The sequence below is a fragment of the Nesoenas mayeri genome (assembly GCF_963082525.1).
Source record: "Nesoenas mayeri genome assembly, chromosome: 8".
NCBI lineage: Eukaryota > Metazoa > Chordata > Aves > Columbiformes > Columbidae > Nesoenas > Nesoenas mayeri.
Genome location: NC_137554.1, coordinates 16,219,783 through 16,245,932, shown reverse-complemented (window position 1 = coordinate 16,245,932; position 26,150 = coordinate 16,219,783). Strand labels below are relative to the sequence as shown.

General features: G+C 39.1%; 1 protein-coding gene across 7 annotated transcripts; it reads left to right on the top strand.

Annotated features, from left to right (window-relative positions):
• Positions 1 to 22,726, top strand: SLC25A24 (solute carrier family 25 member 24). Of its 7 annotated transcripts, XR_013922410.1 has the most exons (12): positions 1 to 278; positions 10,744 to 10,870; positions 11,328 to 11,415; positions 11,885 to 11,996; positions 14,622 to 14,780; positions 15,139 to 15,291; positions 16,432 to 16,539; positions 18,176 to 18,343; positions 19,387 to 19,537; positions 20,229 to 20,416; positions 21,010 to 21,069; positions 22,041 to 22,726. XR_013922410.1 is itself a non-coding variant. In XM_080348470.1 (11 exons), the coding sequence occupies exons 1-10, from the start codon at positions 93 to 95 to the stop codon at positions 20,405 to 20,407; spliced, it is 1,431 nt and encodes a 476-aa protein (XP_080204596.1). In that variant the 5' UTR covers positions 1 to 92; the 3' UTR covers positions 20,408 to 20,416; positions 22,041 to 22,726. The 7 variants fall into 7 exon arrangements, 4 of the variants coding, with proteins under 4 accessions (XP_080204596.1, XP_080204595.1, XP_080204594.1 ...); XR_013922411.1 differs by having other exon boundaries at positions 20,229 to 21,069; XR_013922412.1 differs by having other exon boundaries at positions 20,229 to 21,698.
• The last annotated feature ends 3,424 nt before the right edge of the window (positions 22,727 to 26,150 follow it).

The following is a 26,150-nucleotide window of genomic DNA, read 5'->3' as shown; positions in this document are numbered from 1 at the left end:
TTGGCAGCAGCGCAGGCGGTGTTTCCCGTCCGCGCCCAGCCCGCGGGAGCCGAGGGGCGAGCGTCCCGCTGCCCGAGCCGCTCGGACCCGTCATGTTCCAGCTCCTGCGAGGCCTCGTGTTGCCAGCAGCCGCCTGTGACGGGAGCCGGGATGGCGACTCCCGGTACGCCAACCTCTTCAGGAAGCTGGACCTCAACGAAGATGGGAGGGTGGATATTGCCGAGCTCCAGACGGGCCTCCGGGCCATGGGCATCCCCCTGGGCAAAGAGGCAGAGGAGGTAAGAGCGGGCCGGGGGCGCGGCTGCCCTTCCCCGCTCTTCGGCCAGTGCGCCCTGGCGCTGCCTCCCGGGGGAGCGGCCTCCACCCGGCACCCCGCAGCCGTGGGGAATGGGAGGCGCAGCCCGGCCGCCCCACCCCGCTGCCCGCCCCGGGAGGGATGGGGCGCTGCCCGCCTGGCTGCGCCGCGGTGGTCTCGGAGACGAGGCGGCGCGTCCGGGACTGCTCCAGACCCGGGAGCCGCACCCGGGGGCTCTGGGCCGCCCTGGGTGCAGCCGGCCTCGGGCCTGCCTTCTTCCGAAGCGGGGGCTCCAGGGGCTGCGGGGTGCAGGGCTCAGCGTTTTAAGTGGAGGGTCCCGAGTGCCAGCGCTATTAGCAGTACGGCAGTCAGTGGTTCTGTTGCCAGCTGGGCATGGCGGGTTTATTCATCATGTTTCGGCTCTCGACTTCCTTTGACTCTTTTTTTGCATGATATTTGATAGCATATTCCTCCTCCAGCATGAGGAAGGATGGTAGCTTACAGCTTTTGTTTGTTACTACGTGTGTTGTGTAATGTAGGTCAGGATAAAGTAAGGCTTGCTTTGGGCAGCCAATAAGTAAATCTCTGTAACAGCAGGTTGCAATATTAGCTCTAGTCTTTGAAGCTGGGGCTCCATGAATGCGTGGGTATGCAAACGATTCTTGTTGGTGTGGGCAGTGTTTGATACCAAGGCCCTTCTATTTAAAAATACACACTTGTAACAGCAGCCATCAAACCTTAAAACAGCACACTGTGTTTGGGCTGTGGATTCTGCAGTGATCAGGTTGGACTATTAAATTTGCTTGTCTCCTGTTATCAATGTTGTGACCTCACGAGTCAGTAAAACTTGAGTCATCAAGCATTCCAGTGGAATGCAGAGTTATGCTAGCAAATCCGACCCGGACCTGGAAGAGAAACTTTTCTAGTTGTTTTCAGTAATGCTCAGGGATCAGAATACAAAATTTAATACACAACTCTGTGTTCATCTGTGTGATAAGGCAAGTTTGTGCTGAAAAGGCATGCACAGGCTCAGTTACAATGACCAGGTACAGCTGAGATCTGTGCAGGAGCTGTTACTGTAACAGCCCTGTTTCAGTATAAAGAATAGTTAGATGGTATTCCATGCCTGTATTAGCTGTTTCATAATCTCTGAAAGAGGCTCAGGAAAGTGAACTCAAATTTTGACTGCAGCTTTAAGAGATATTCTTGGGTCAATAAGTCAGTTTCAGTGACCTTATACTAATTGTGGGGCACTCTGTCAATTCTCCCCATGGTCTCACTATTTTGTCTCTATTTTACTTCTTTTGGTATGTTTAATTCTCTGTCTCATATACTTAAGAGGAAAGTGTCCAGTGGGCCTCTTGAGTTGAACGATGCTTGTGTGAGAGTATATATGACAGCATGCTTTCACTTCAATATTGCTTCTGTTCAGAATAATCTTTAAAATAAGTATGTTTTGTGTTGTCGGCTTTTGGTACATAAAGGAGGGATGGTTTGGCCTGTTTGTTTATCTGTGAGTTGTCAGTATTGAGAGCATGCTAGTTGTGAACTTCAGTCACACATTATATACACACTGTTAAAACCCTGTTGTACCAGTTTGACTAAAACAATTTGGAGTTTTTACTTACATTGAACAGCAGGAGCAGGTGACTAGTTAATTTTCTGGTGTTTAATGAGAATGGTCTTCCCATGTCATTCCCATGTCATGAGTGGTGTGTTTCTTAAGTTTTGGGCAGCTTAGAATTGAAGTTCCAAGTTCTTTCTCAAGATCACTGTGATGCCTTGTATTAGTAGTGCAGATTTGAGTGTCTGTCAAATGCTTCTCAGTTGCTACAGGATAAACTGGAAGTGAAATGCATGCAATCAACAGAGATAAGCCAGACTTACCTGGATGTAATGGAGAGCTGGAACAGGCTGCCTTAGTTGCTTTAGAAACAAAAGTAAACAAAATAAAGCCATGAGTCATGTTGCATATTTGAGAGAGGTGGGTGAATTGTTGGAGTGCACTCAAACTTCTATATGCTCACTATTTTAGATTTAATGGTGGGCACGATTTGAACTAGAAACTAGACTGGTTATCTGTAATTGAATAACTGGTCCAACTTCTTTTCTATCTTTATGTATGTCATCTGCTTCCTGTACTTTCTTGCAGCTCAAAGCTGCCTTCTCCCACTTACTTCACTTCAAGCTCTGAAGTGATGTTGCATTCAGTAAAATGTCTTTATAGTACTTGGCAAAAAGGTGTTTTATTAGTTAAGTCAGATATTAAGTCATCATATTTGTGCTTGGAGAGGAAGAAGTAGTCTTATAATTACCAATAACTAATGAGTCAAGAAATGAGATGAGGAAATGTTACACCATGTGGCAAAGTGTGAGCTACTGGACTGCTCAGCTGTGCCAGCGTGGTGGCACTGGGGGGTGGGCAGATATTGGGGTATCCTGAAGCAGAGCAGCCTTCAGTGCCTCGTGGCTGAGTCGGGGTCTCAGGCCTTGCGCTATTGTTGTGTTCTAGGTGCAGGTCTGGGTTAGGTTTCCAAAAATACTCTTGCAGGGCTGGCTTCTGTTATGTGGAATGAAATCCATGTACCCGGGAGCATTGGTCGCTGTACTTCTGTTGGGCACAGCTGCCTTCTGGTTTACTCCTCATGAGGGAACATGTTAGAGTTACCGTGTTTCACTTCGAAGTCAGTTGGTTCATTTAAGTTGTCATCTTCACAGTATAAATTAGTGTTTGTGCTACTACTATTGCTTTCCTCTTTTCTCTTGAAATGTAATTCCTTTCTAGAAGGAGTATCCATGTCTTTAAAAGATACAAAGCTGCAATCCATTTGAGTAATGGACTACTAGTATACTCTTTTTGTTTCATCAGATGTCTTGGGAGTTTTATGAATGTTTAATGTATGATGAGACACTCTTTTAGGCGAAGTAACATTGTAGATATGAGAATTGATGTGAAACTGTGTGGTAAGCTTTGGGGATAGGTTGCATGTCCCTCTAAGGAAGAATCATTTTTCCACACAGCCAGACATCATAGCACAATGTGACAGAAGCTCCTGACTTTGTGTTCTGCTTGACCTGCCTCCTGTCAGTATCTGACAGACAAAAGTAAACCACTGGAAAATCCAAAATGTGTGCTGCTTGGAGGCTGCCAGGATGACTCCTGTGTTATATTGTAGAATATTACCTGCCAGGAATGGCTAACTTTGCAAAGCTCTACAAAAGATTCCTGACATAATATATCAACATGTACGAAGAAGGAATTCAGTGTGGTGATGGTATCATATGGTGCTCTACAAGCAACATGAACAACTATTGTACAGTCACTTTGATTGGCAGAGTTGTCCAGCAGAGACACAAAATAGATGCTGGGATCAGATCTCAAATGATCTCATCCTGTGTCTTCAGAATGCTGTGAGTCTCTTAGGCGGGAGAACCGTAAATGGTGCCAGTGGTTATATGAAGTACTATTTTTGTTCACCCTTCTGTTGCAATCAGTCCTTACAATAAACCTGTAGGAGGCAAAGCCTGTATTTCAAGCTTCAGTTTGCAGCAGGAACAGCCAAGCGTTCAAATTCAGGTGCTATTTCGACATGGAGTCCTAGAGGTAGGAGCAGAATGATGTTGTTGCAATTAGTAACAACATTCTGGAAACAATATAATGATCTTATTTGGACTGACTCTGTCAGGTTTCAGCAGAGGTCTTTGGCTACACTAAGGCTCCTTTAGATGAAGAAACAGTGTGATGAGACAATCCTGTGTGGTCAAAACAGGGCCCAATGGGACTAAATTACTCTTTAGAGTAATCGTCTGTGTTTATGCAAATTTTATTCCAATGAACTCTAAAAAAACCTCATAACACTGGCAGTGTGTTTCTACATTTAAACCAAAGAAAATTCAGAATTCTGCCAGGTGAGGCTGGCCCTGCACTGTGTGACAGTGACACGTCTGGGTGTCAGAGGGTGGGTGAGAAGGGGCCAGATGTGGGTTGGTTCCTTCTGTGCTTTTCTCTGGCCTCTAAAAACTACAGCTAGATAGCGTTTCAGGGCTTGAAACTGGTCATCGCTGTTCTTAGTCCAGAAAGCACATACTTGTTTAGTGACTGAGCTAAACATGGCCTTGAATATTTCTCCACTGTTTTATTAAGATTTTTTTGCTTTTCTTAATTGTGGTAACTTCCCTTACATGACAAAATTAGAAGGCTAGTAGAGCAAGTTAATTGAAACCTCTTCATTATGTTGTAGTTTGGCTAGAAACATACAAAAAGCACTAATCAGCAACTTCTTAGGAGAGACACAGTCATTTTCAATCACGTATCTGCTCTTAGAAATGATATGTGATATGCAGATTCACAGTCTTGTAAGTTCCGGGACTTTCATGCTCACATGTCATTCTTTATGTGAAATTATGTTTTCTCTCACTTTAATAGTATGCCAAAAACTGGTATTGTAGAGTAGGCAGGCATCTTCAACTTCTTACCAAAACAGATGTCATGTTGCATGGTTGTGGAAGTCTGGGACTACTAAGTTCCTTTAAACTTTTCAGGTCATAAGAGGTGTTACGATTATGGCTGGTTATGGTAACTTAATAGTGAAATACCACGAACAGTAATATATCTGACTTTGGTTGTAAGCAAACATATACCTCATAATTTCATTTCAATGTGTACAACTTCAGAAGCTTTTAACTGAGAATGTGCTGTAGTCTCCAAGTCTCCATATGAAAAAGTAAGATGAGTATGTTTGTTTTCATAACACTTTAAACATCCAAGGAGATTAAATGAATTTTTGTAATACTAACTTGATAGGTTTTTTCCTGAACAGCAGCAGGGTAAAGCCAATGATTAATTCTTCCTCTTGTTTCTGCGAAGCGCAAGAATGCCAGGCACCAAATATGGGCACTCCCACCCCTGGAAATCTCTTAACTGCATGTTAAAATGCTTTGCAAAATCCCTGTCTTAAAACACGGTGTGTCCCAGGTACACAAACAAGGTAAACTAGTAAATCTTTTACGATAATGGTGAGGTGGGGGTGCCTCTGTAGCAGAATAGTCTAATTTAATGGAAAAGTCAGTATGTTCAAAGTCAAAAATAACAGTGTAACTTGCAAGGAATGGTGAATGAAGGTACAAAGGGATAGTTTGCATCTCCCATTTATGCTGTTGCAGATTCTTGGAATCTAATTCATAGCTATGAGTTGAGAGATTTTGTCCAGGTCCTGAGAGAGCAGCTTCTGCAGGGCAGATTGGAAACTCGCCACTTGAATCTCTTCCTTTTTAGGCTCATTTTATAGAGATTCTGTTACCTGAAATAGAGCAGTGAGAAGGCCATTGCTAGTGCTTTCTTGTTGCTGGGAAGAGAGGTGCTTGGGGCAGCTTTAACAACATCTCTGCTACTGCCAGGGTGCAAGTCCGCGATGCGGGGCTCTGTTCATGTCTGTCTGTGGCAAGTTTAAGGAGCCTGCTTGGGTACTGTTTGCATGTTGGTAGGATCCCCTGGGACAGAAGTGAATAAACATGAATGCAGCATTTGAACAATTTGGGAGGTCTTTGGAGGCAGTGCAGATTACTGTTTTGCTCCAGATGCAGTGTTGTGTTGGATTTCTGGAGGTTAAGTGTCAGTCTCGTTCCTTAGTGTGTTATATGGACTCACTGGTTGGGATATGCTGTGCGGACATATCCTCAGGCTCTTTTCTTTTAAGCTGGATTTACCTCCCAACTGATGCAGTTTGACAAGAGTGACTTTAATAATCTTTACTACTGATTTTTGGGTTATCGTTGTGTGTCATAAATTTGTGTAGCCTTGGCAAATATAGATAAGGACCACATTAGTTTTTAGTATTGTAGAGTACGTATCCAGTAAACAGAGTTGTGTATGCTTGACCTGTGACCGAATTTGGTTTCCAATAAGATTACAGTCTAATAACTTAAAATTATGGAATGTAGAGCTATGTGAATGACTGGCACTAATAATTTTGGTGGTGAAGGGGCAAAGAATAGGAAAAGGGTTTATTGTGTTTTGGTGTGTATATATATATATATATATAAAAATATATATAGTACCTCTAGTTTTAAAAGAAAATGTGAAATTTGTCAACATCTGAAGACATGATGCTGTTCTTACTGTGGTGCTGGTGTTTTTTCTATGCAGTATTTGTAACTGTGCCCTTTGGAACTCCAGTCATAGATTACGGAACAATGAATTGTTAATTGTACCAATTATGTGTCTTTAAGGGTGGCTTTTTTTTTTTTTTTTTTAACTTGTGTCTTGTAGATAGTGTGATAGGAAGCCGGAAACACCCAGTAACTGCTACCTGTATCACTTCCTTCAAGAAATATTCTTTACATTCTTTTAATTAGCTGAAATAACAAGCTAAGAGTCAATCGGGGTGTCAAACTCATTTTCCCCGGGGGGCACATGTAACTCCTACATTTATACAGTCCTAAAGCAGCATTCTGCCCTTGGAAGGCAACAGCGAAGCTGATGTGCCCCCTGGGGAAAATGAGTTTGACACCCTTGGAACAGATGGTTGGTAATCACGTGTACTGAGCAGCCGCGCCTTTCACGCACAATTCAGTTTTGTAACCAGAACAGGAAGGCTTATGCGCAATGCACAAATGATACAAAGCAAGATAAAAGTTAAGCTGTGAATTCAAAAGACAAGTCTGCATAGAAGCACTAAAATTTGTTGTGTCTTCCATTATCTGTCTTTACGTTGTAGCTCTGAATGTGTTAAAGTTCATAACTTTGGCACGGAGTAATCCAATAACTCATCAGGTCACTTGCAGAATGTCAGGATTTTTAGGTGTATATAAAGCCTGTCTGTAAGTTTTGTGAGATTTTTTTTTTAACAGACTTGCTGGCTTATGTTTCCACACCAAATACAGAAGACTTCTGGAGGAGTAGGAATTCAATACTGCAACATGTTTTATATAATACAGCCATTTAAAAACAAAATTCTTCAGTGTTTCAGTCTACTTGTGGCCTTTTGGGTTGGTGTTGCTTCACTGTGCAGAACTTTGAAAGGAGCTGTATTAACAAAATATACAGCAGAAAAAAAGAAGTAGCAGGATTTAAAAAAAAAGAGAAAAGAAGGCGACAGCAGTGTTATGACCAAATAAGTCAGAACTGGAGCATTGTAGACAGTATGTGTGAAGGCCTGTAGCATTAAAAGGAAAGATCACCTCAACTATCTTCCTTTATCTGTCAGTAGTTTGCAGTAATTTACGTGGTCACCATTTCATTTTATCCAGTGAATTATCTTTATTGCTTGGGGTTGAAGTTTATAGACAATGAAAGAAGAAATGGCACACCTTGAAAAATAAACCTTTTCCTCTTTGGGCTTTAAGGTGAGGTGATCCCACAGTAAGTCTGTAACAAGAAAAGGCAAGTTTTGTGTGGCAGGCACACTGGATATTGTTTCCCAGGACTTCCAAGCGAGGACTGGCACCTGGTTTGGTTCCTGCTCTATTGTAAGCACTGTTTTAAAGTGCATCCAGTTCTCCTCCATCAGAGGAGCTGGTGAACCAGGGAGTGGCACAGTGACAAATAGTTGTAACTATGCAAAATCTGGGAGTATGTTAAAGGCAGAACAGCAGAGTTGGGTTCCTTGTTGAACTGAAGTGAGGGTGATTGAATGTTGGAACAGGTTGGCTGGGGAGGCTGTGGAATCTCTACGCTTGGAGGTGTCCAAGACTCAGCTGGGTGTGGGCCTTTGCAACCTGATCTAATCAAATGTGCTTTGAGCAGAGGTTGTACTTGTAATGGTCTCCAGAGGTCCCTTCCAGCCTGAATTATTTGATGCTCTGGATGGCGGTTTGTACGTGGGGCTAACGTGCCACAGAATCAAGTGTATATCTTGCTGCTGGCTCTGCTTGTGAAGTATACAACCCCCCACGAGGGAGTTTCTACCCTCCAAGAAGGTGGCAATCTCCTTTCAGCATTCCTGTTTGTTCCACAAACTTGCAAATTACTGGTTTTAATCTGAAACTTTAACACCTACATGATTAGTACATTTCACAAACAGCAAGAGGCTTTTGTTTGTATGAACCTTTAGGTTTGTAATGTGAGAAAAATGCCTGTGCCTGCTGAGGAAAAGCACACGTTTTTGTTCCCTCTTGCTTCTGTTCTGCTGCACTGAGGGTGGCTTAGACTGGCTTCAGGTCTGGAAAATAACTGTGAAAACAGAAGTAGGGAATGGAGAGTATGTTTGTGCTTATCCTTTTCTAGTTGATGCAATATAAAATCCGTTCATTTGGCAGATGAAATGAAAGGTGCCCCCCTTCACACGCTAATTGCCAGCTCTCTAAACCTCCTAGGAATTTCCGTTCTGTGGCTCACGCCATCCTCAGCAGTGGGGGTATTGTAAGTAGAATTTAGTTGAAGTTTTGTCACATCTGTGAGCCAAAACAACACTTCCCTTGTTCTGCTTTTTTGTTGGTGCAGTTTGGATGGCAGTTGAGAATAGAAAAAAAAAATTGCATTGATCAGAACTCACTCTAAGTGTGTGTACGGCTGCCACATAAATTAGGTCTGCTCAGTAGCTTGTGGGGCTCCACCAGCGCACTTGGATCCTGCAGTACGAGCTGTCATGCATGGAGTGCAGGATGGGTTCACATTGCAGTGTCTTTGAAGGGGGACTCTTTTCTGCCTAGAGTCATTTTTAATGGTGTGTTGTTTTTTTTTTTTTTGTCTGGGTTTTCTTTATTTGTTTATTTGTGGGTTGTTTTTTGGTTGTTGTTTTTGGTGGTTTTTTTGAATGCTTAATCTATTAGCCTTTATTAATTTCTTGTTAGAAGGTCACGATCAGGAATGCATCCATAAGCTTCAGTAAGCTTAAACTATTCTTTTTGTAATGGGAAATTCTGAACAGTGCTAACCATGTTGGCAAGGGCATGAAACTGAATTGATGAGTTGTTGACAGGTTATTAATAGAAATGACAAAAGAGCCTGATTTTTGACTATCATAAGAACACAGTTTTTTCTAAGCTGGCACTGAACACCTTTACCTGATTATGCATTAACTTGAGTTGATTTTATTGTGCATAACTTGTTGTATTATGGGAGGTAAATAATTTGTGGAGTACCACATCATCTTCCTCCCTTCCATTGAGTAATTATGATAATCTTGTGAATTTTTTTTTTTTTTGTTTAAACATTAAAGTACATTTATTTTAGTAGAGGGATAGGAAAGATAAAGGAGGCATCATAAATGTTTTCAGATGTCTTCAATTTTTTGCAGACACCTGCAACAAACACGCCAGAGCTTTCAACTTCCTTTATGTTTAGTTTCTGAAAGCTAGAACCTGTTGGACTTTGGTCTTTTCGGGACTTCTAATTATAGTGGAGTAAATAAAATGATTAAAACCAGATTTTGCAGATTAGAACAACCATGCAAATCTTGTTGAGAGTTACTTTATTCAGAAGCAACAGTTGCACAAGGCAGTCTGCAAAATAGAAGATATTTGGAAGAATTTTTGGCGCGTGTTTACATGTACCCCGAAGTGCTCTAAAACTTCTTGGGGCTTTGCCTTTGAAGACAAGACTCAGCAGTTACACGCTGATTCTTGGGGGGTGGGGGCTGCTGTCATTTCCCTCTTTCAATAAGTGTGTTTTCACACACGAAGATGGTAAAGCATTCCGGCCCATTGCTGCTGGAGAGGTCTTTGCCCGGGCTGTGTTGCAGACTGGTTTCCTGCAGTGCTGGCAGTGGTACACCAGGCATTCAACTCACCCTTAATTTTGCATGTAGGTGTTTCTTACCTGCAGGACAGTTAGAAGGAAACACATGCAAAGGTGGAAGATAATTGTGCTTCTGTTTGTTACCAGTCTGTTGTTTGTTTGTTTTCAGTTTGAAGCACAAAGCCCTGTCTTCAAACCCTGGGGGCTGGAAATGCCAGTCAGGAGAGACCTTTGTATTTTTTGTTGTCAGTATTTAAATAGTTAATTGCTATTTATATTTTTATCTTTACAATTCATAATTAATAGACCACTGGATTAAATAGGATAGTTAAGACTGCACTTGCTTAATTTTACTGACATTGACAAATTTAGTGTATAACCAGGAAAGCCACAGGCTTGAAGTTGTTCTCTTTCATGATTTTGTCCTGTCCTTTACCTCCTCGTCCACAAATTATTTGCCACCTATAGGTGTAACATGCCAGTGCTGGTAAGAAACCTTAACATCTTTGAATAGTAAAGCTATGTAAATAAGAAATAATACTTTAAAAAAATCTATCTTTACTGTTGAATATTTTCTCTTATGAAAATACTGAGAGTGTGTTAAATTCTAAACACAAAATATAGCTCTGAAGTGCATGTGCAGGTGTTTTCCTGATTTGACTCCTAAAGTGACCAATATGATGCTTTTCTTAAAGCCAGGGCTGCCATGCTGCTGTTGCCTTGTGATCTCCTGTAGTTTGGAAAAGTCAAATGTTGAATTTTCTCTCAACAGAAAATTTTTAAAGCTGGAGATACCAACCAGGATGGACAGCTGGATTTTGAAGAATTTATGCAGTATCTTAAAGATCATGAGAAAAAGATGAAACTGGCATTTAAGAGCCTGGACAAAAACAATGATGGTATGCCTTGATATATTTTATTACTTAAAATGTTTGAAGAAATTATACATTAAAAGTTATCTTCATTTATATTCCTTGTCAAACTGGAGACAAAAAATTGTGAATATAGAACCCCTATTTATTTTCCTTAATGGGATCAAAATTATAGTATATTATAGGTTGAAACAATACATTATTACAGTCTTTATTATTTTCCAGGTCTGTTGATCTGGCACTCTTTGTTCTCCAGATAGATAAACTAGAAGGAAGTTTCTAAGTATCTATTACAGAGAAAATAGTTTTTAACCTATTTGAATGTTTGCATCTCATTTGGTTGCATGGTTTTAATGTACTTATCTTCACTCAGTTCTTGTAATGTAATACATCAGCTGTTTTTAAATTGACTTTAAATTATCTTTGCTAAGTGTTTTAAGCTCCATGTTTTAAGTATGTATCATCTTTCTTTTAATGTTTCAAGGAAAAATTGAAGCATCAGAAGTTGTCCAGTCCCTCAAGATATTGGGTATAAGCATTTCTGAAAAACAGGCGGAAAAGATCCTGCAAAGGTCAGGAATTATTATTTCTTAAAGTATTTTAAGCTTCTTTCTGTTGTTAATTATTACATTTTTATAATTCAGAGAACAGGATAAATGCGAATATAACTTTGAAGGTGTTGTTACATTCAATGATGTCTTTTAGGAGTTTTCACATATTCTATCTGTTCTTGCGTGATAGTAAGTCTGGTCACTATCTGAACATCTGGTTCTGGAGGAGAATATTCTCATTTCCCTATAAATATTGTTGATAAAATGAAGCATTGTATTACGTTTTAAAATGGAATATGCCAGATGCACTTGGATAAGAGAATCATAGTATTGAAAGGCCATGGCGCCTTGAAGTCTCCACGTGGAATTTACAGTTAGTTGCCACTGATGTGATGGCCAATATTTAAAACACAACAACAAAGCAACAAAACAGAACAAAAACCATCCCTGCTACTATTTCCTTAGCTAGTTTTCTTATATTTCTTTTCAGTATTGATGCTGATGGGACAATGACGGTAGACTGGAATGAGTGGAGAGATCATTTTATGTTTAACCCAGCTACAGACATTGAAGAAATAATTCGATATTGGAAACATTCCACTGTAAGTTCAGCTTTTCTTTTAACTTAGTGCAGCTCTGAAGTTCATCTCTGCTGGTTTCATTTGCAATATTAAGTGTAACAGCTTCACAGTTATATTTCAAGTATACCTGTATTTAAGTGTGATGTGAGTTTCTTCTGAACAAAGAACTTCATCTAAACTTTGCCAATAATTATCAGTAATTCTTAGGAAGAAATCCACTTCTTCTTTTGCAGATATTCCACAGAAAGATAATAACCACAATAGTAAATCTTTTTCTTTTCTTTTGACAGTACATTCCTATATTCAGTGCTTTTGATGTGTTGAACCAAATTATGGAAACATTTTGACTGTTTCATGTATTGAAATTGGTTCAATATTTACATTTGTATAGTAATATTATTGTTATCATAAAATCACTGGTGTCATTAGTGATTTTCTGTGCACGTTTTCACACTCTTTTGTGCTATAGAATTTAATTTAAGAGTGAAACAATATACAGCAATAGGCTATCCACTGTCCAGATAGGTTTTTTTAAGTTACTATTGAATGGCGCTATTTCCATCTCAGTGACTGACTTTTAAGAACAAATAATAAGGTAAGTAAACCAACAGAAACCCTGTTTGCTAAATATCCTTCCTGTAGATTATTGTAGTAATCCATAAAGTTAGGTAAAGACAGATATCTTTGAATGTAGTGAGACCATTTATATCTTCAGAGATTACTCAGCATTCCCATAATAAAAAACAGTTGATGAGATCTGAAAGCTTTGAGTGTTTCACACTGTACAACCTCAATTCAGAAATGCTTGGTAAAACAGAGTTAGCTCCCTACTGGCTGAAGAAAACACTTGGAGCGCTGCTTGAGATCAGATAGTCCTGGTCCCAGCTTACTTAGTGGAAAAAGAAAAACCCTTTGCTTAATAAAATGCTTTGTCTTACTTTTTGTTAAACATAAGATCTATTTTTTGTAAATTATGGAATGTAATTTTCTATCCCCAAGAAACAATTTTAGAAGTCTCTTAGGATCTTTCAGTGTAGCAGTCAGCTGATGACCCAGTTATCGTAGCAGGCAAAATCCAGCTGCACGGCGACACAGCTGGTGTTTCAGATAAGAGCAGATGTGGGACCTCAGATGCCGCGCTGGCATTGACATCTCTTCCAGTTCTGTGTTTATTGTGAAATTTTAATTGCTGCCAGACTCTTCCAGCAGGTAGCTGCATTGGCATGGGATTATTACGAGTTGGTAGCTGTGGTCTTTCTGTTATACACAAATTTAGCTTTTTTCTTAGTTATGTTTAAGGCTTGGTAGACACAAGCTTTAAACCCTGGCAGATATGCATAATATCTCTAAGAGCATTGAATTTATTTTTTGCGAGTTCTGATTGTTTTTTTTCTTTGTTTGTTTGGTTTGGTTTGTTTGTTTTTGATGACTCCATGTAGTTGTGCAACTGATGACACCTTACTTGGAAACTATAAGTGTCAGAAAGATAAAAGGATTTTTCAATGAATCTGTTCTGTGTTCAATATCCAGAGTAGTGGTTGCTTATCCTGTTTGTTCAGTGACTGTATATATAATCTGCATTCTACAATTCTTGTTCCAAATGACCAAGACAATATTCTGTGTACTTAGCAGATAAGAAACATAGCATAAATTAGGGATGTAGTGTCTACAATTAAAATCAACGGTAGTTAAAAGAAGTTAACATGCTTTCTGGTCAGTACCTATCAGTTATTAAAACATTATTTCTTCTTCATAGGCTTAATATATACCTAGTATTGACTTTGCATTCTCTACAGTGTTATTCTTTTCTTGTGTATTGTGGTTATAAGTTACACAAAGAGCAGAGACCATTTAAGTGATATGATATATTCTGTAGTCTTATGCCTTGGGTAGCTTGATTGCTAAAGCCTATAGTAATTTTCTTCTTTGATCAAATTGAGTGGTAATACCAACATGTACCTCTTAATGAAATTTCAAACTTTTATGTCTGAGAAAAGTCATTAATGTGTCTTTCAGGGCAATTGATGATAACAGAATTTATGAAGCATTGGTCAAACTTGTCATTTTGCAAGATAATATACAGCAGTTACCAGAAATAGAATATTCTGATATAAAAATGCTACTTTAAACTGTATAGAGGGTGGGGGAAGGGGAAATCCCACGTATGTGTGAATAAATTACCGTGAGAGACAAATCTCTTGTTAGCATCCTTAGGAGATTACCAAACTAATCCTAGAAGGCTGTCCGGTGAAAGCCAGACATATAACTGCAACATATAAGCATTTGAGCTCTAGTGCTGGCTGTAAAAGTCTGCTGATCATGACAGAATGTCTTTGTTTAGGCCGTACTCAAGGCAAAAATTTGTCATAATTTTTAATGATGATGGCGCAGTCTTTGACATGGTGGGTCTATGGTGTTGTTACTCAATATCTGCGTAGAAGTCATTAAAAGTTGCTGTTCATTGAAGAGCAACAGCAATCCGTAGCAACTTAATTATAGAATGTAAATTAGAGATTTGTTTTTTTTAACTGGCATTTTATTTACATATTCTCAGGGGGTAGGTTAATTTGGAATTAGAGCTGTCAATAAAATTGGGATGATGAAACGAGAGGGTAATTTGCATTTCTTTGCTTTCAATTCTAATAGGTTTTGGATATAGGAGATAGTTTGACTGTTCCAGATGAGTTCACAGAGGAAGAGAAAAAGACTGGACAGTGGTGGAAACAGCTGTTGGCAGGAGGAGTGGCTGGTGCTGTCTCTCGAACAGGTACAGCACCTTTAGATCGCCTTAAAGTGATGATGCAGGTAGGTGCAATGTTCAAGAACTTTTTATTTTCCAATGTATCACTTGTTTTTAGAGAACTGTTTTTAGAGAACTGTTGTGGAAAACTGCTGGCCAAATACAGTATCTAAGTCCTGGAGTCTAGTTACGTTTTGACAATTTCCATATTTTGTGTTCATAATAATTGTCCTTTCCATAGTCATACTGGCAAAAATGTAAACAAAATATGATAGTACTTATGCAACTAAAGTAAGTTTTTTTTCAGTAGTGGATGTGGTTTTCCTAGTTGATATATTTAAGCAATTTACTACTTAGGTGATGAGTTTTACAATCTAATCAAAGCAGTGTTCTTTACTGTGACTTTGTTGTTTTTTTTTTTAGGTTCATGGTTCAAAATCCAACAAAATGAATATAGCCAGTGGTTTTAAGCAAATGTTGAAAGAAGGTGGTGTCCGATCCCTCTGGAGGGGTAATGGTGTAAATGTTGTGAAAATAGCTCCTGAAACAGCTATTAAGTTCTGGGCTTATGAACAGGTAGGATGATAAATCATGAATGAAAATAATGGTAAATAAAATACTGTATCACTTTTACTGTTCATTATTTGTACTGTTATATTATATAGAGGTTCTGTCACAATAATTTAGAGTGACTTTCAGATTTTAAATGCTCTGTTTATTCTGTTAATAGAAACCCGGTGTTCGGCAGGTTCTACTGTTGTATTATAAGCAGTGTAGATAAGCTAAACTTGTCATACATTTTAAACTGTCTTCGAGTCTGCATAGCTTTTTATGGAGTACTGCATTAATATCTACTTTGTGGCTTTGAAGTGGCAACAACCAAAACCGTAGCACTTTATGCTAGCTGAACTTATACAGGGGTTTTTTAAGTCAAGTATCATGGTGCTATGTAAGATGCCCTCAGCCTGGATTTCAGAGTTATATTTACCTCTGAATCAGCTTTAAGCATCATGTTAAGGCCTAATCCTCCTTTAGGAAATGAACTCCATTTCTGGTGTAGTTAAACAATCTTTATTTTTCCTCTGTGGGGCTTGCTAGTGCCTCAAGTGAGGCTAAATGAACATACTGCACATCTTGGTACAGCTATGAAATAAGAGCAACAAAAAGTCAAGTAAACTTTGGGATGTCTCGAGACCGAACAGCACATTTTGATGCCACAGAGTAACTCAGAGCACATTATTCCTTACCCTTGCTCCGCCTTTCAGGATCTGATGGCACATCCTTGCATGATGGTGTCTCTGTCCTGAACTAAACAGTATGTGCAGCTCTCTGAGTGTCCCTGGGCATGTGCTCATTGATCTTTCATCCTGTTCTCCAACAGGATCTGCAAGGGAGCTGCTGCTTCTTTATCTGGGGGCCACAGTCCAGATACCCTTGTGTTGGCTGTTTGTAGAATACCTGACAGTACTGTGGGTCGATGAGGTGTTTAATGTAAAGGATTCTTGTAGGATGGAATATTTATTGTATTCTTGTGAATCTTTGTCCACACAGTTGTGAGTATAATGCTAAGTTTGGGTTAGTAAATGTAACTGTAAATACATGAAAAAGTACGTACAGCTAAAAAAGATATTATGTACTGTACTCCTGCCTCTCGTTATAACTCTTGCCTCTCCTAAAAAGCATGCAATGTTTATTTTATGTGTTTTAACTATACAGTATAAGAAGATACTGACTAAGGATGATGGGAAGTTAGGCACTGTGGAAAGATTTGTATCTGGTTCTTTGGCTGGAGCAACTGCACAAACCTCTATATATCCCATGGAGGTAAGGAACAGAGAATCTGCTTCCATTGGAGACTGCCAAATGTCTGGTTTATTTCCAAAGTAAAACCCATTTTGCTCTTGAAATTATTGTAGGAATTCCTCTATATTCCTATAACCTAATTTATTTTTACTTTGGACTTTCAGAGCTTAAGTACTGGGCATTTTAGAATATACTGTGTTCTAATTGATAGTTGTCATTTTTCTGTATGTTTGTCTGTATAATTCTGTCTAAAGCAATATTTAAATAAAATCTGTTTCAAGGAAGAAATAATCTTTTTCCCCACTATGTATGTAAACAAGGAATGTTCTTGTCTGTAGCAGAACTGATAAAGTTCTGTTACATTGTGATGGGAGCTCGATCTGGTTAGAACATCAGTGTGGAGGGAAAATATAACAGCACCAGTTGAGACTGGGGGGATTGACTGCTTATTCATCTGTAGGACACATTTGTATGTGGTACTACATATGTTGCGGTTTAACTGCTCTAAGGTAGCTATTTCACATCTCTTCTGTTTTGTTGTTGTTTTTTAATAGAAGTAAGATGTACCTCCTTTATTGTTGGTTCCCCAGGAATTTTATCCTGTGCAAATAACTGGAATGTATGTTGGGCCTGGGATTAAACCAATACCAACATCAGTATTTGAAAGTAACAGAAAATGTAACCTAAATACCTTTTTCATAGAGAAGTGTGTCAGTAGGAATAGAACTTAGCTGTTTTCGTTGCTGACAGTGATAAAGATCTCTTTTTAAATTAGAGCAGCTGAATCACAGCTTGAGTACAGAGATGGATTAAATTATAGAATAACTGAAATGTTATGTAGATTATCTGGATTATCCTGATCAATTGAGACTGGTGAACTATTTGACAATAAAATGCTCTGATGTTCCTAATAAATATATAATACTGTCCTAGAAGTACTTTTCTCTTTTACTTAGAAACAACCTAAAAAACAGAGTGCCAGGAAACTCCTGAGGAAGCTGCAGTCCTATGAGGCTTCCAAGTAGAACAAATTCCTGATCAGGAATCTGTGGTTTCTTTTGGACACTATTATTCATTTATTTGTCTTAAGATGCTGTATAGACTCATTTGCATTATTAACCATGTGCTGAGTTTCAGCAGTGAGATGCAATCTTTTATATCCCTTAACTACTTCTCATAGGGTTGTGCTTTTTGAAATATTATGTTCTTGATAAGCTGTTTACAGATCAGAAGTGTGATCTGCTGGTGTGTTAATTCTCTCACTTGTTCTTTAGCTAATGTTTCTATTAAATATTGCCTACACTGTTGCCTTCAAATTGATCAAAAATCTGTCTGTTTTAATCAAGAAAAGAAAGTTAAACTGCAATTTTAAAAGGCTGTGTTCCATCATATTTTCTTTTATTAATTTGTAACCTAGTGTAGGGTAGTATTGTATGCTACATTAGTATGTGTAGTACTCTGCATTAATAACAAACCCTGAAGAAGCCCTCTGCTAAGGAAGTTGTAACAGTAGTCATCACAAAGGAGATTTGAAGTGCAAAAAGCAAAACAGTTCCACACAGTTGAATAAGCAGAGAGATACTGTATTTTCATCTGTTTATAAACGACATTAATAAATGGCTATGTAATTAAGACTGCTACTTTTTTTTTTTTCCAGGTTTTAAAGACCAGATTGGCTGTGGGTAAAACAGGGCAATATTCTGGGATGTTTGACTGTGCTAAGAAGATCTTAAAAAGAGAAGGTGTAAAGGCCTTTTACAAAGGCTATATTCCTAATATTCTGGGTATAATTCCTTATGCTGGCATTGACCTTGGTGTTTATGAGGTGAGTTTAGATCACTGAATGTATGTAGCCTTTATTGGTTAATTTACAAAAAGGTCAAGTGGTCTTTAGGAGGATACCTGTATCATTAGTTAGATTTGTAGTATTACAGTTGCCTTCAGTTTAAAATAGATAAATGACAATTTCCACTAGTTTTACTGGACTTGAATGTTTTTCTTTGTTTGGCCCTCCTGGAAGGGTGTTTGTGCAGATGAGCCTTTACAAGCAACAGGTTCATCCGCTATGCAAGGCTCTTTTCTTCCACAGTACCAAACAAAAGATCTACTTGTAAGGCAGGATTATATAGACCTTGGCAATTCAACATGCTTGCATAGTTGAATAGCCCCATTGGCCTGGGATAGATCCATTCTATAGCAAATTTGGGCTTTAAAAACCTGATATGTTACCTATTCTGCATTTATGATGCTTAATAACTTTTTGCTGGTTTATCTGATTTATAATTGGATTATAGTAACCTGAATTCCTTGTGTATCTATGCATGTTACCAGAATTTTTTGTCGTTGACATATAGTTGTGAGGAATTTGAAGTACCGCTGTCTCTCCTTTCAAGAGCAAATAGCACCTCTTACATCCATCAGCAACAATTAAAATGTTTTATCTACCTTAGATGCTAGGTTTTCTGTCACAGTGTGTTAAGTAACTCAAATGCACAGACTAATTTTCTAGTCAAGGCAAATGAATTTGTGATACCATTGCGTGGGGTGATGTGCACGGCTGTGCGAGCCTTTTTTGCACCCTGCAGGGTGTTGGGTTGTGTTTCCCTTCTCTTCCTCCCGAAGTATTAACAAGTATAGAACATGAACACTGTTGCTGCTGCTGGATCTTCTAAGGATTTCTCTCCTAGGCACTAAGTACTGTAGTCTGGTTAAAGTCCTTACCTGTGTGCTAAGGTATCTGTGCGTGTAGGACTGGCATGGTGAGACTGGTGCTTTTCAGGACTGATCCCATAAGATTTGGTGTGAATAAAGATGTATTCACTTTTCTTGAATGCAGATCTCTTATTCTTGAATTTTATATCTTGGCAGCTCTTAAAGAGTACATGGCTAGAACACTACGCGTCCAGCTCTGCCAACCCGGGTGTTTTTGTGTTGTTGGGATGTGGTACTGTGTCCAGCACATGCGGGCAGTTAGCCAGTTACCCTCTTGCTCTTATCAGAACACGCATGCAGGCTCAAGGTGAGTCCTGTTGTACTGAAAAATGTGTCTGTGTGGTCTCATCAAAATTGTATCATTTGGGACAGCTGAAGCAGAGATATGGGAATAAAAAAAACCCCAAACCCCCAAATAAAACCCAAAACAAAAACTAAACCACAACTTTGAAAACCAAGGACTTATCTAGAAAATTCTTCTTAATGTTGGTCTTTTCTCCCTATTATCCCCAACTTTGTTCTTCATTGTACTTAATTCAAATGCAGCACTGCAGACGCTAGTGCTCTGTGTGCTTCAAGAGCCATGTTCCTTACAAAACTGTCAGACACGGAGCTCCAGTCATAATCTGGGAGCGCTTCCTAAATTTTAGAGATAGCATGTAAAGTACTTGCATCATCCTGTGAAGGTAGACAGCCATGTTTGCTCTGGAGGATGTTTCGTAAAGACAGTTTGGTAGCTCAGGTTTTTGTTTGGGAGGTTTGTGCACAGGTTAAAGATAGGAGCCTAGATTCCCAAAGGAATGTAGGTGGATAATGCTTTTTCATGGGATTTAGACACATGGATATCTCTCAAATGTCTGGGATTAGTCTATTCGGACTCAAGTTTTAGTCAATGGCACGAGAGGCGATAGTAGGCTCACCACACAAGTGTTTAATACATGTTTAAGAATTGTAATATTACTAGAACTGTTGTATAACACGTTATGTTTTTGTTCTAGCCTCAGTGGAAGGAGCTCCACAGCTAAACATGGTCGGTCTCTTTCAAAGAATAATTGCTACAGAGGGCATCCGAGGACTTTATAGGGGTATAGCCCCTAATTTTATGAAAGTGCTTCCAGCTGTCAGCATCAGCTATGTTGTATATGAAAAAATGAAGCAGAATTTGGGAATAGCATGAAGGAAAAAGGTGAGATGCTTCTAATGTTGGAAACATCAGAACAAAAAAAGGTTACTCAAGTGATCTGCTCCACAATTAGAGACGGATCTTTGTGGAGAGGTGTTGAAACTTCTACTTTTGCCCTGAAGGGGGAAGAAACTTTCTTAAATTCTAGTTCACCATTTTTAAACAGATATGTATATTGCACTTTAAAATGTCACTGAGGTTAAACAAAAAAAAAAAAATCAAGAAACTATCTTTAAATCAAAAATATGTTTGCATTTTCATGAAATCATCCATATTTTACTCATTCTTTTTGTTTTTGTCTTCTCTAAACGTGTATTTGGCTTGGATCGAACCACAGGAGAAACTGATACTGCCTTGATACTGAATAGATGAAAGTGACTTTTTGTTTTGTCACGCTGCCTATACTCAAGCAATTCACAGGCAATATTTTGCACACCTAGAACTTGGCACTTACTATTGTTATTTTTGAAGACTTAATGTAAAGTTCGTAAAAAAATAGGATCTTGGTTACAGAAAAGGGTGGAGTAACACATTAAAATGTAGTCCAGCACTTCTATCTTCAGGCTAACCTTTTTTTTTTTTTTAATTATTTAAAGAATAAGAGCCTGAGAAACTGCTGTTCCATGGTGTCAGAGTACCTCAAATGGAGTTACACGGTATTTTTTAATAAGTGATTTTCCCAGCTTGCTTCATGAGACCTGCTTTTCATTGCATTTGTAAATGGTAGCACCATTAACCATGATGAGCTTTGAGTTGCAGCTACATGTTTTGTTTTTTCAAAATATACAAGAACAGAAAAAGCTTGGTTACTGGATCATTCCATGCAAGTGCAAGTTACTATTTAAAAATGGGGTGGAGGGTCCAGGATTAAGCTGATAGTGATTTAATACAACCAATAGCAGAGTTCATCACAGCTGCCTTGGGGAGAGAAATGCTTCTCATTTTGGACTCTTCATTCTTTCCTTTACTTGGAGGGCTACAGTCCACTATGTGCAATAGCCAATAGAGGATTGCATTAATATGTAAAGGTTTTCCAGGTTTGTCATGCGAGGTAGATTCTCTTCCCTCACAGTCTTCTGTGCGTGCTGGCTGCGTGTGTGAGATTCAGGTAGTAAAATACTGAAGCAGTTTGTCCAAGTGACCAAATGGGGCTGCTGATCTCAGGTGTCCATCAGATCCATCAGATGGATGTTAAAGAAGTTTGCAAAGCACACACACAGAACTTGTTGCTTGAGAAACAGCTCCTCCTCAAAACCACCAAAGCAGCACTTCCTCAGTGTAGCAAGTAGGTATTTCCATGTACAAGTACTTCCAAAGTGACTTTGGGGGGTGGGCTGGGAATAGGGTGGTCCAGCATTTCAGTTGCCTTCAGGCCCGAACACTGAATTAGAGTGACAATTATTGCTGAACTCATTTGTTATTCCTTTTCTACTTTCTGCAATGTCTGGTGTCTTAATCTTTGTAAATTCGGGATTATCTTTGTACTTATCTTGACCTTCTGAAAGCAACAGCTCTTAGACCACTTCCTGAAATTGGATTATTGAAGGAAGAACTTTGTTCCTGTAAGGTCATTAAGGTTATCTTTTTTTTTCTTCTTTTTTTTTCTTTTTTAAAACAAACAAATAAGCAAGCAGACAGGAATGACTGCCTGAGCCTTCCTTGTTCCACATACAGAAGACTATTTGGCCATATTTGTCAGACAACAGCCAGATGTAAATCTGTGTTCTGTGCTTCCATGGCTGGTGTTTATTCTCCATAAACTGAAGTATAACAACTCCATAGAATTTGTATTACAAAATGATGTTCTATCGTATTTCAGAAAATGGCAGCCTTGGCTGTGTCTTTTGACCTTCCCTTTAGGGAAACCTTGGACTTTGCACTTTTTTTAAAGAACCAAAATGTCATTCTATCCAAACCATCTGTATGTAAAATGCCTTTCCGATCTGAATGTTTATTGGTTTTGCCAACATTCTTGTAGCTTTACGGAATTTGTGAGATCATTTCCCAATCATTTTGTTTGACTGTGACCAATGAGCAAATGTATTGTGTGTGAGAGATGTGGGGATGACTTCAGCAGTGTCTGTCCTCTGGATCTGCTCCATTTTTTTAGAGTGTGCAAGTGCCATTCTGAGTATTGAAAATTATGGTAATGATGTTTTCAAATGCTGAAAAGATGAGGTCTTTCCAATGTGATTTTTTATTATGTGCCTTTATGACGACTGTGTTCAATTGTGTATTCTTTGTCTCTTAAACATATGTTTACCTTTTTAGCTCTATAAAATTACCAGTGTCAAATAAATGTTTGTTTCCTTATCTGGCTGGAGTGTGCTGATGGTTTTTTTTCATGGCCTGGTAGAAAGATGACACTTTATTGCACTTATATGCATGATACTGTAAAACATGAAGGTAATTTATCTAAAAGTAAGTTGGAGACTAGCCTATGCTTTTTCTATTACATTGATATTTGAAAAACTAGTTTATTATTCGATTATCATCCTTTTAAAACTGTCTCATTGCTTAGTGGAAAATCTCATATTGTTTAATATACTTCCTTGTTCATTGAATAGTTTAATACCATGATTTGCTTCTATATTTGCTGCATGATAACTCAACTATAAGTACAAATATATTTGCTTGTGTTCTTAATGTTTATCTTGCTTTGATGTTAATCTTACTTGTTAGGCAAAGAATCAATATAAAAATCTTTTCAAGGTAATTGACTTAATTTACTCTGCATGTGCAGCATGGTTATCTTACTAAAAGCACGATCAGTAGCCAGCTTTGACAGCTCCTTACAAGTTTTTCACACCGATCCTTCAAATATTGCAGATAATTAAAAATAAATTAGGGAGACTTTTCTTGTCTCTGATTTCCTGCAAATAATGATTGTAGATTTAGAAGTTTCCTTTTAAATAACAGAAGAGGTAGGTGCTTGGTGTGTGGCTCATGACTAAATGAACTAAATGAAATGTCCTGCCTGATGTCTCCATGAGTCTTCTGAGGCGCAGGCTGAGATGCCATCAGTTCCTCACTGCCTCATCTCACAGCTCTGAGCTAGCTGCGCTGCTTGGGGTGTGGCACAACCTCTGGGCATCCTTTCATTCCTTTCTCTTCCCTGAAGGTAAGATAAGGTAAGGCAAGAAGTATGTTGCAGTATGTGGTGTTGCTACACATAAACTAAAATATCAAGGTTGCCTTAACCTGAAGTGTGGTTTTTAAATGCTTCCCCTTCTGATGTCTGAGTGGTCTTGGGAGTGGCTCTTAAGGCTCACATTAAAACAATAAACTGATCTAAACTGTATGTTGTGGGGAACATAATCGGTAAAAATGGGATAGTCAACACAAAGAGTGATTTCAGAATATTGGCAGTCTTGCTGTGTGAATTATATGTAGTTTCTAAGCCCTGTTGGTGTCTGAAAATCTATAGAAAAACTAAATTGTTTTTGGTAAATATTTGTGCAATTCAGGATAAAATTTATTAGTGTTCTGGCAACTAACCAAATGTGTGAGTATTGTGCACCTAAGCTCTTAAACTTTGAGTTTGTTTTTCTAAAGGGTTAACAAAGGACTGCAGTGTGTACTGTTTAGGTTTATTAAAAAAACCCACCATAGTGTGTATACACATACATATTCACATATATTTCTCTATATACATAGAAAGCCACTCCTCTGCACCAGGTTTGCACATCTCCTTTGTGCAGTAGCTGGGGCAGCTTCCAGAATGTATTTTTAATTGAAGTGAAACTGCTGTCCCTGCAGACCTTTCCTTTGCAAGCTGAAAGCATGAGATCCAGGAGAAGTATCCAATAGGTTCTCTCTTAAATGACATGTCGGGAGGACTCAAACTAAAATCCAGAGTGCTTTTGTCTCCTCTAGGCTCATGAAAAGCAGAATATCCAGTATCCATCCCATTTAAGTAGGTGTGGGCAAAACCCATGAAGTTGAAAGGTATGATAGATGAACTTCTGAGTGTGTACTCCTGCCATGTTAAACTAAGCTTTTTGTTAGTGTTTGACCTGTAGTTTAGCTCTCGCTACAGCACTGATACGGAAGCACTCTCTAGCACTCTAAAGCAGATGCTGTGTGTTTTTAAGTTGTTATTAGCTTGTGTTGTGCACGACCCAGTCCCGCCCTGGCCAGCATGCATAGCTGTCTTGGCTGTTCGGAGGAAATGCACACATTCCGATGGAGTTCGAGCAGTGCCACCTACTGTCATGCTGTGATACTAGTTTGTAAAGGGGAATGGCTTTTCAGGACTGAACATGGGAGTTCTTGCCCTGGAGTTATCTTTACAGCAAAAACCAGTTTGTGACAGTGCAGGGTAAGCCCATCTGAGCCATATTTTTAGTAGTGATTGTGGCATTGTGACATAACACACTGTGGGAGCAATGCACCCAGGTGTGAATTACAAAAGGCAAGAATTGTCATCTCTGCTTTGGCTAAGGAATTTAAAGAATCTATACTGTATATCAATTGACATGGCTATTTTTACTTTTAATGAAAACCATTTGAAATAAAGAACATTATAGTCACCATCTTCTCTTTTTCGCTTTCATAAAATGATTTTTGTGTGTCAGCATCCTTTAGTTTCTCAGTAAGATATCCTAGCATGGAGGATAAAGGTTATATAACCATTGTTACTGGCATATTACTAAGAAATAGTTGGTGTGAAACTCACCTGATTCTTTTTGAGGAATAAAAATGCTACTCTGTGTTTCAGTGTTTCCCAGTTACGCTGCTGTCAAGGTCTGCCCTGGATGAGCCGTGTTTGTGTGTCACAGTGTTAAAACTCCACCTCACTCCGTACAGGTAGAACATTTGTTCTGGTTGCTCACTGAATGTTACAGATTTCGCCGCTACATCGTGGTGCAGCAGCTGATGTGGTTTGTGGCTGCAGTTGATGTGCACTTGCAAGCAAAGCCGGCCCGGCTGGCTCCAGCACTGCCCCGCTCACTCCCACCTTTGGACTAATTAACAAATGCCCTTCTGTTTACCCTGCGACCTAACGGTGTGTTTGACACACCTCCAGGCTCCTTATCTTCCACTCCAAACCCAACCTAATATTCTAAATCTATTGTCTTGTGGGGATTAGGTTTGTGCCTTTCCTGCTGTGCAACCAAATAATCAGTATATTGGCCGTGTTAGCGATCATTGTGAGTTTCCCTTCCGTTCAGAACAGCCTGTGTCCTGGAGGCCAAATTCCTGATCAAAGTGATCCCTGTCAGATCCCTTGGGAGATCTGGAAGATCAGTCGGTTGTTCATGATACTCCAGAAGTGTGTTGTGTGTACCATCAATGGCAGCTGGCCAGTTTGCACAGACCCAGCTTTCTCTGAACACCTCAAATTTTGTATTCAATTCTGCTTAGCGCCTTGACTTCCATGCTCAATCCTTGGATTACTTCTTTATTCTTTTTGGTAATTTAGTTATTTTAGGAAAGCAGAGATATGCTTGTGTGGAGTTTAAATACCAATTTGCTGTGGGAGCTACTGAATTGCTGTTAGCACTAGCATGGGTCTCTGGGATGGCATATTCCTGCAGCCTTCCCCCTGCTTCAGTGCCATGTGTGATGCAGGCTGGTAATGGGGCCATTTTGCTTTCCCTGCTTTAACAAATTCCTTCACTTTTTACCTGGCTTGCCATGTGGATACAACAGCCTCTGCCTCCTCCAACCGTTCCATTAGTTGCATTGATACTTCCTTTACTGTGGATTTGTGTATGTTTGCATGGCTCTAGCT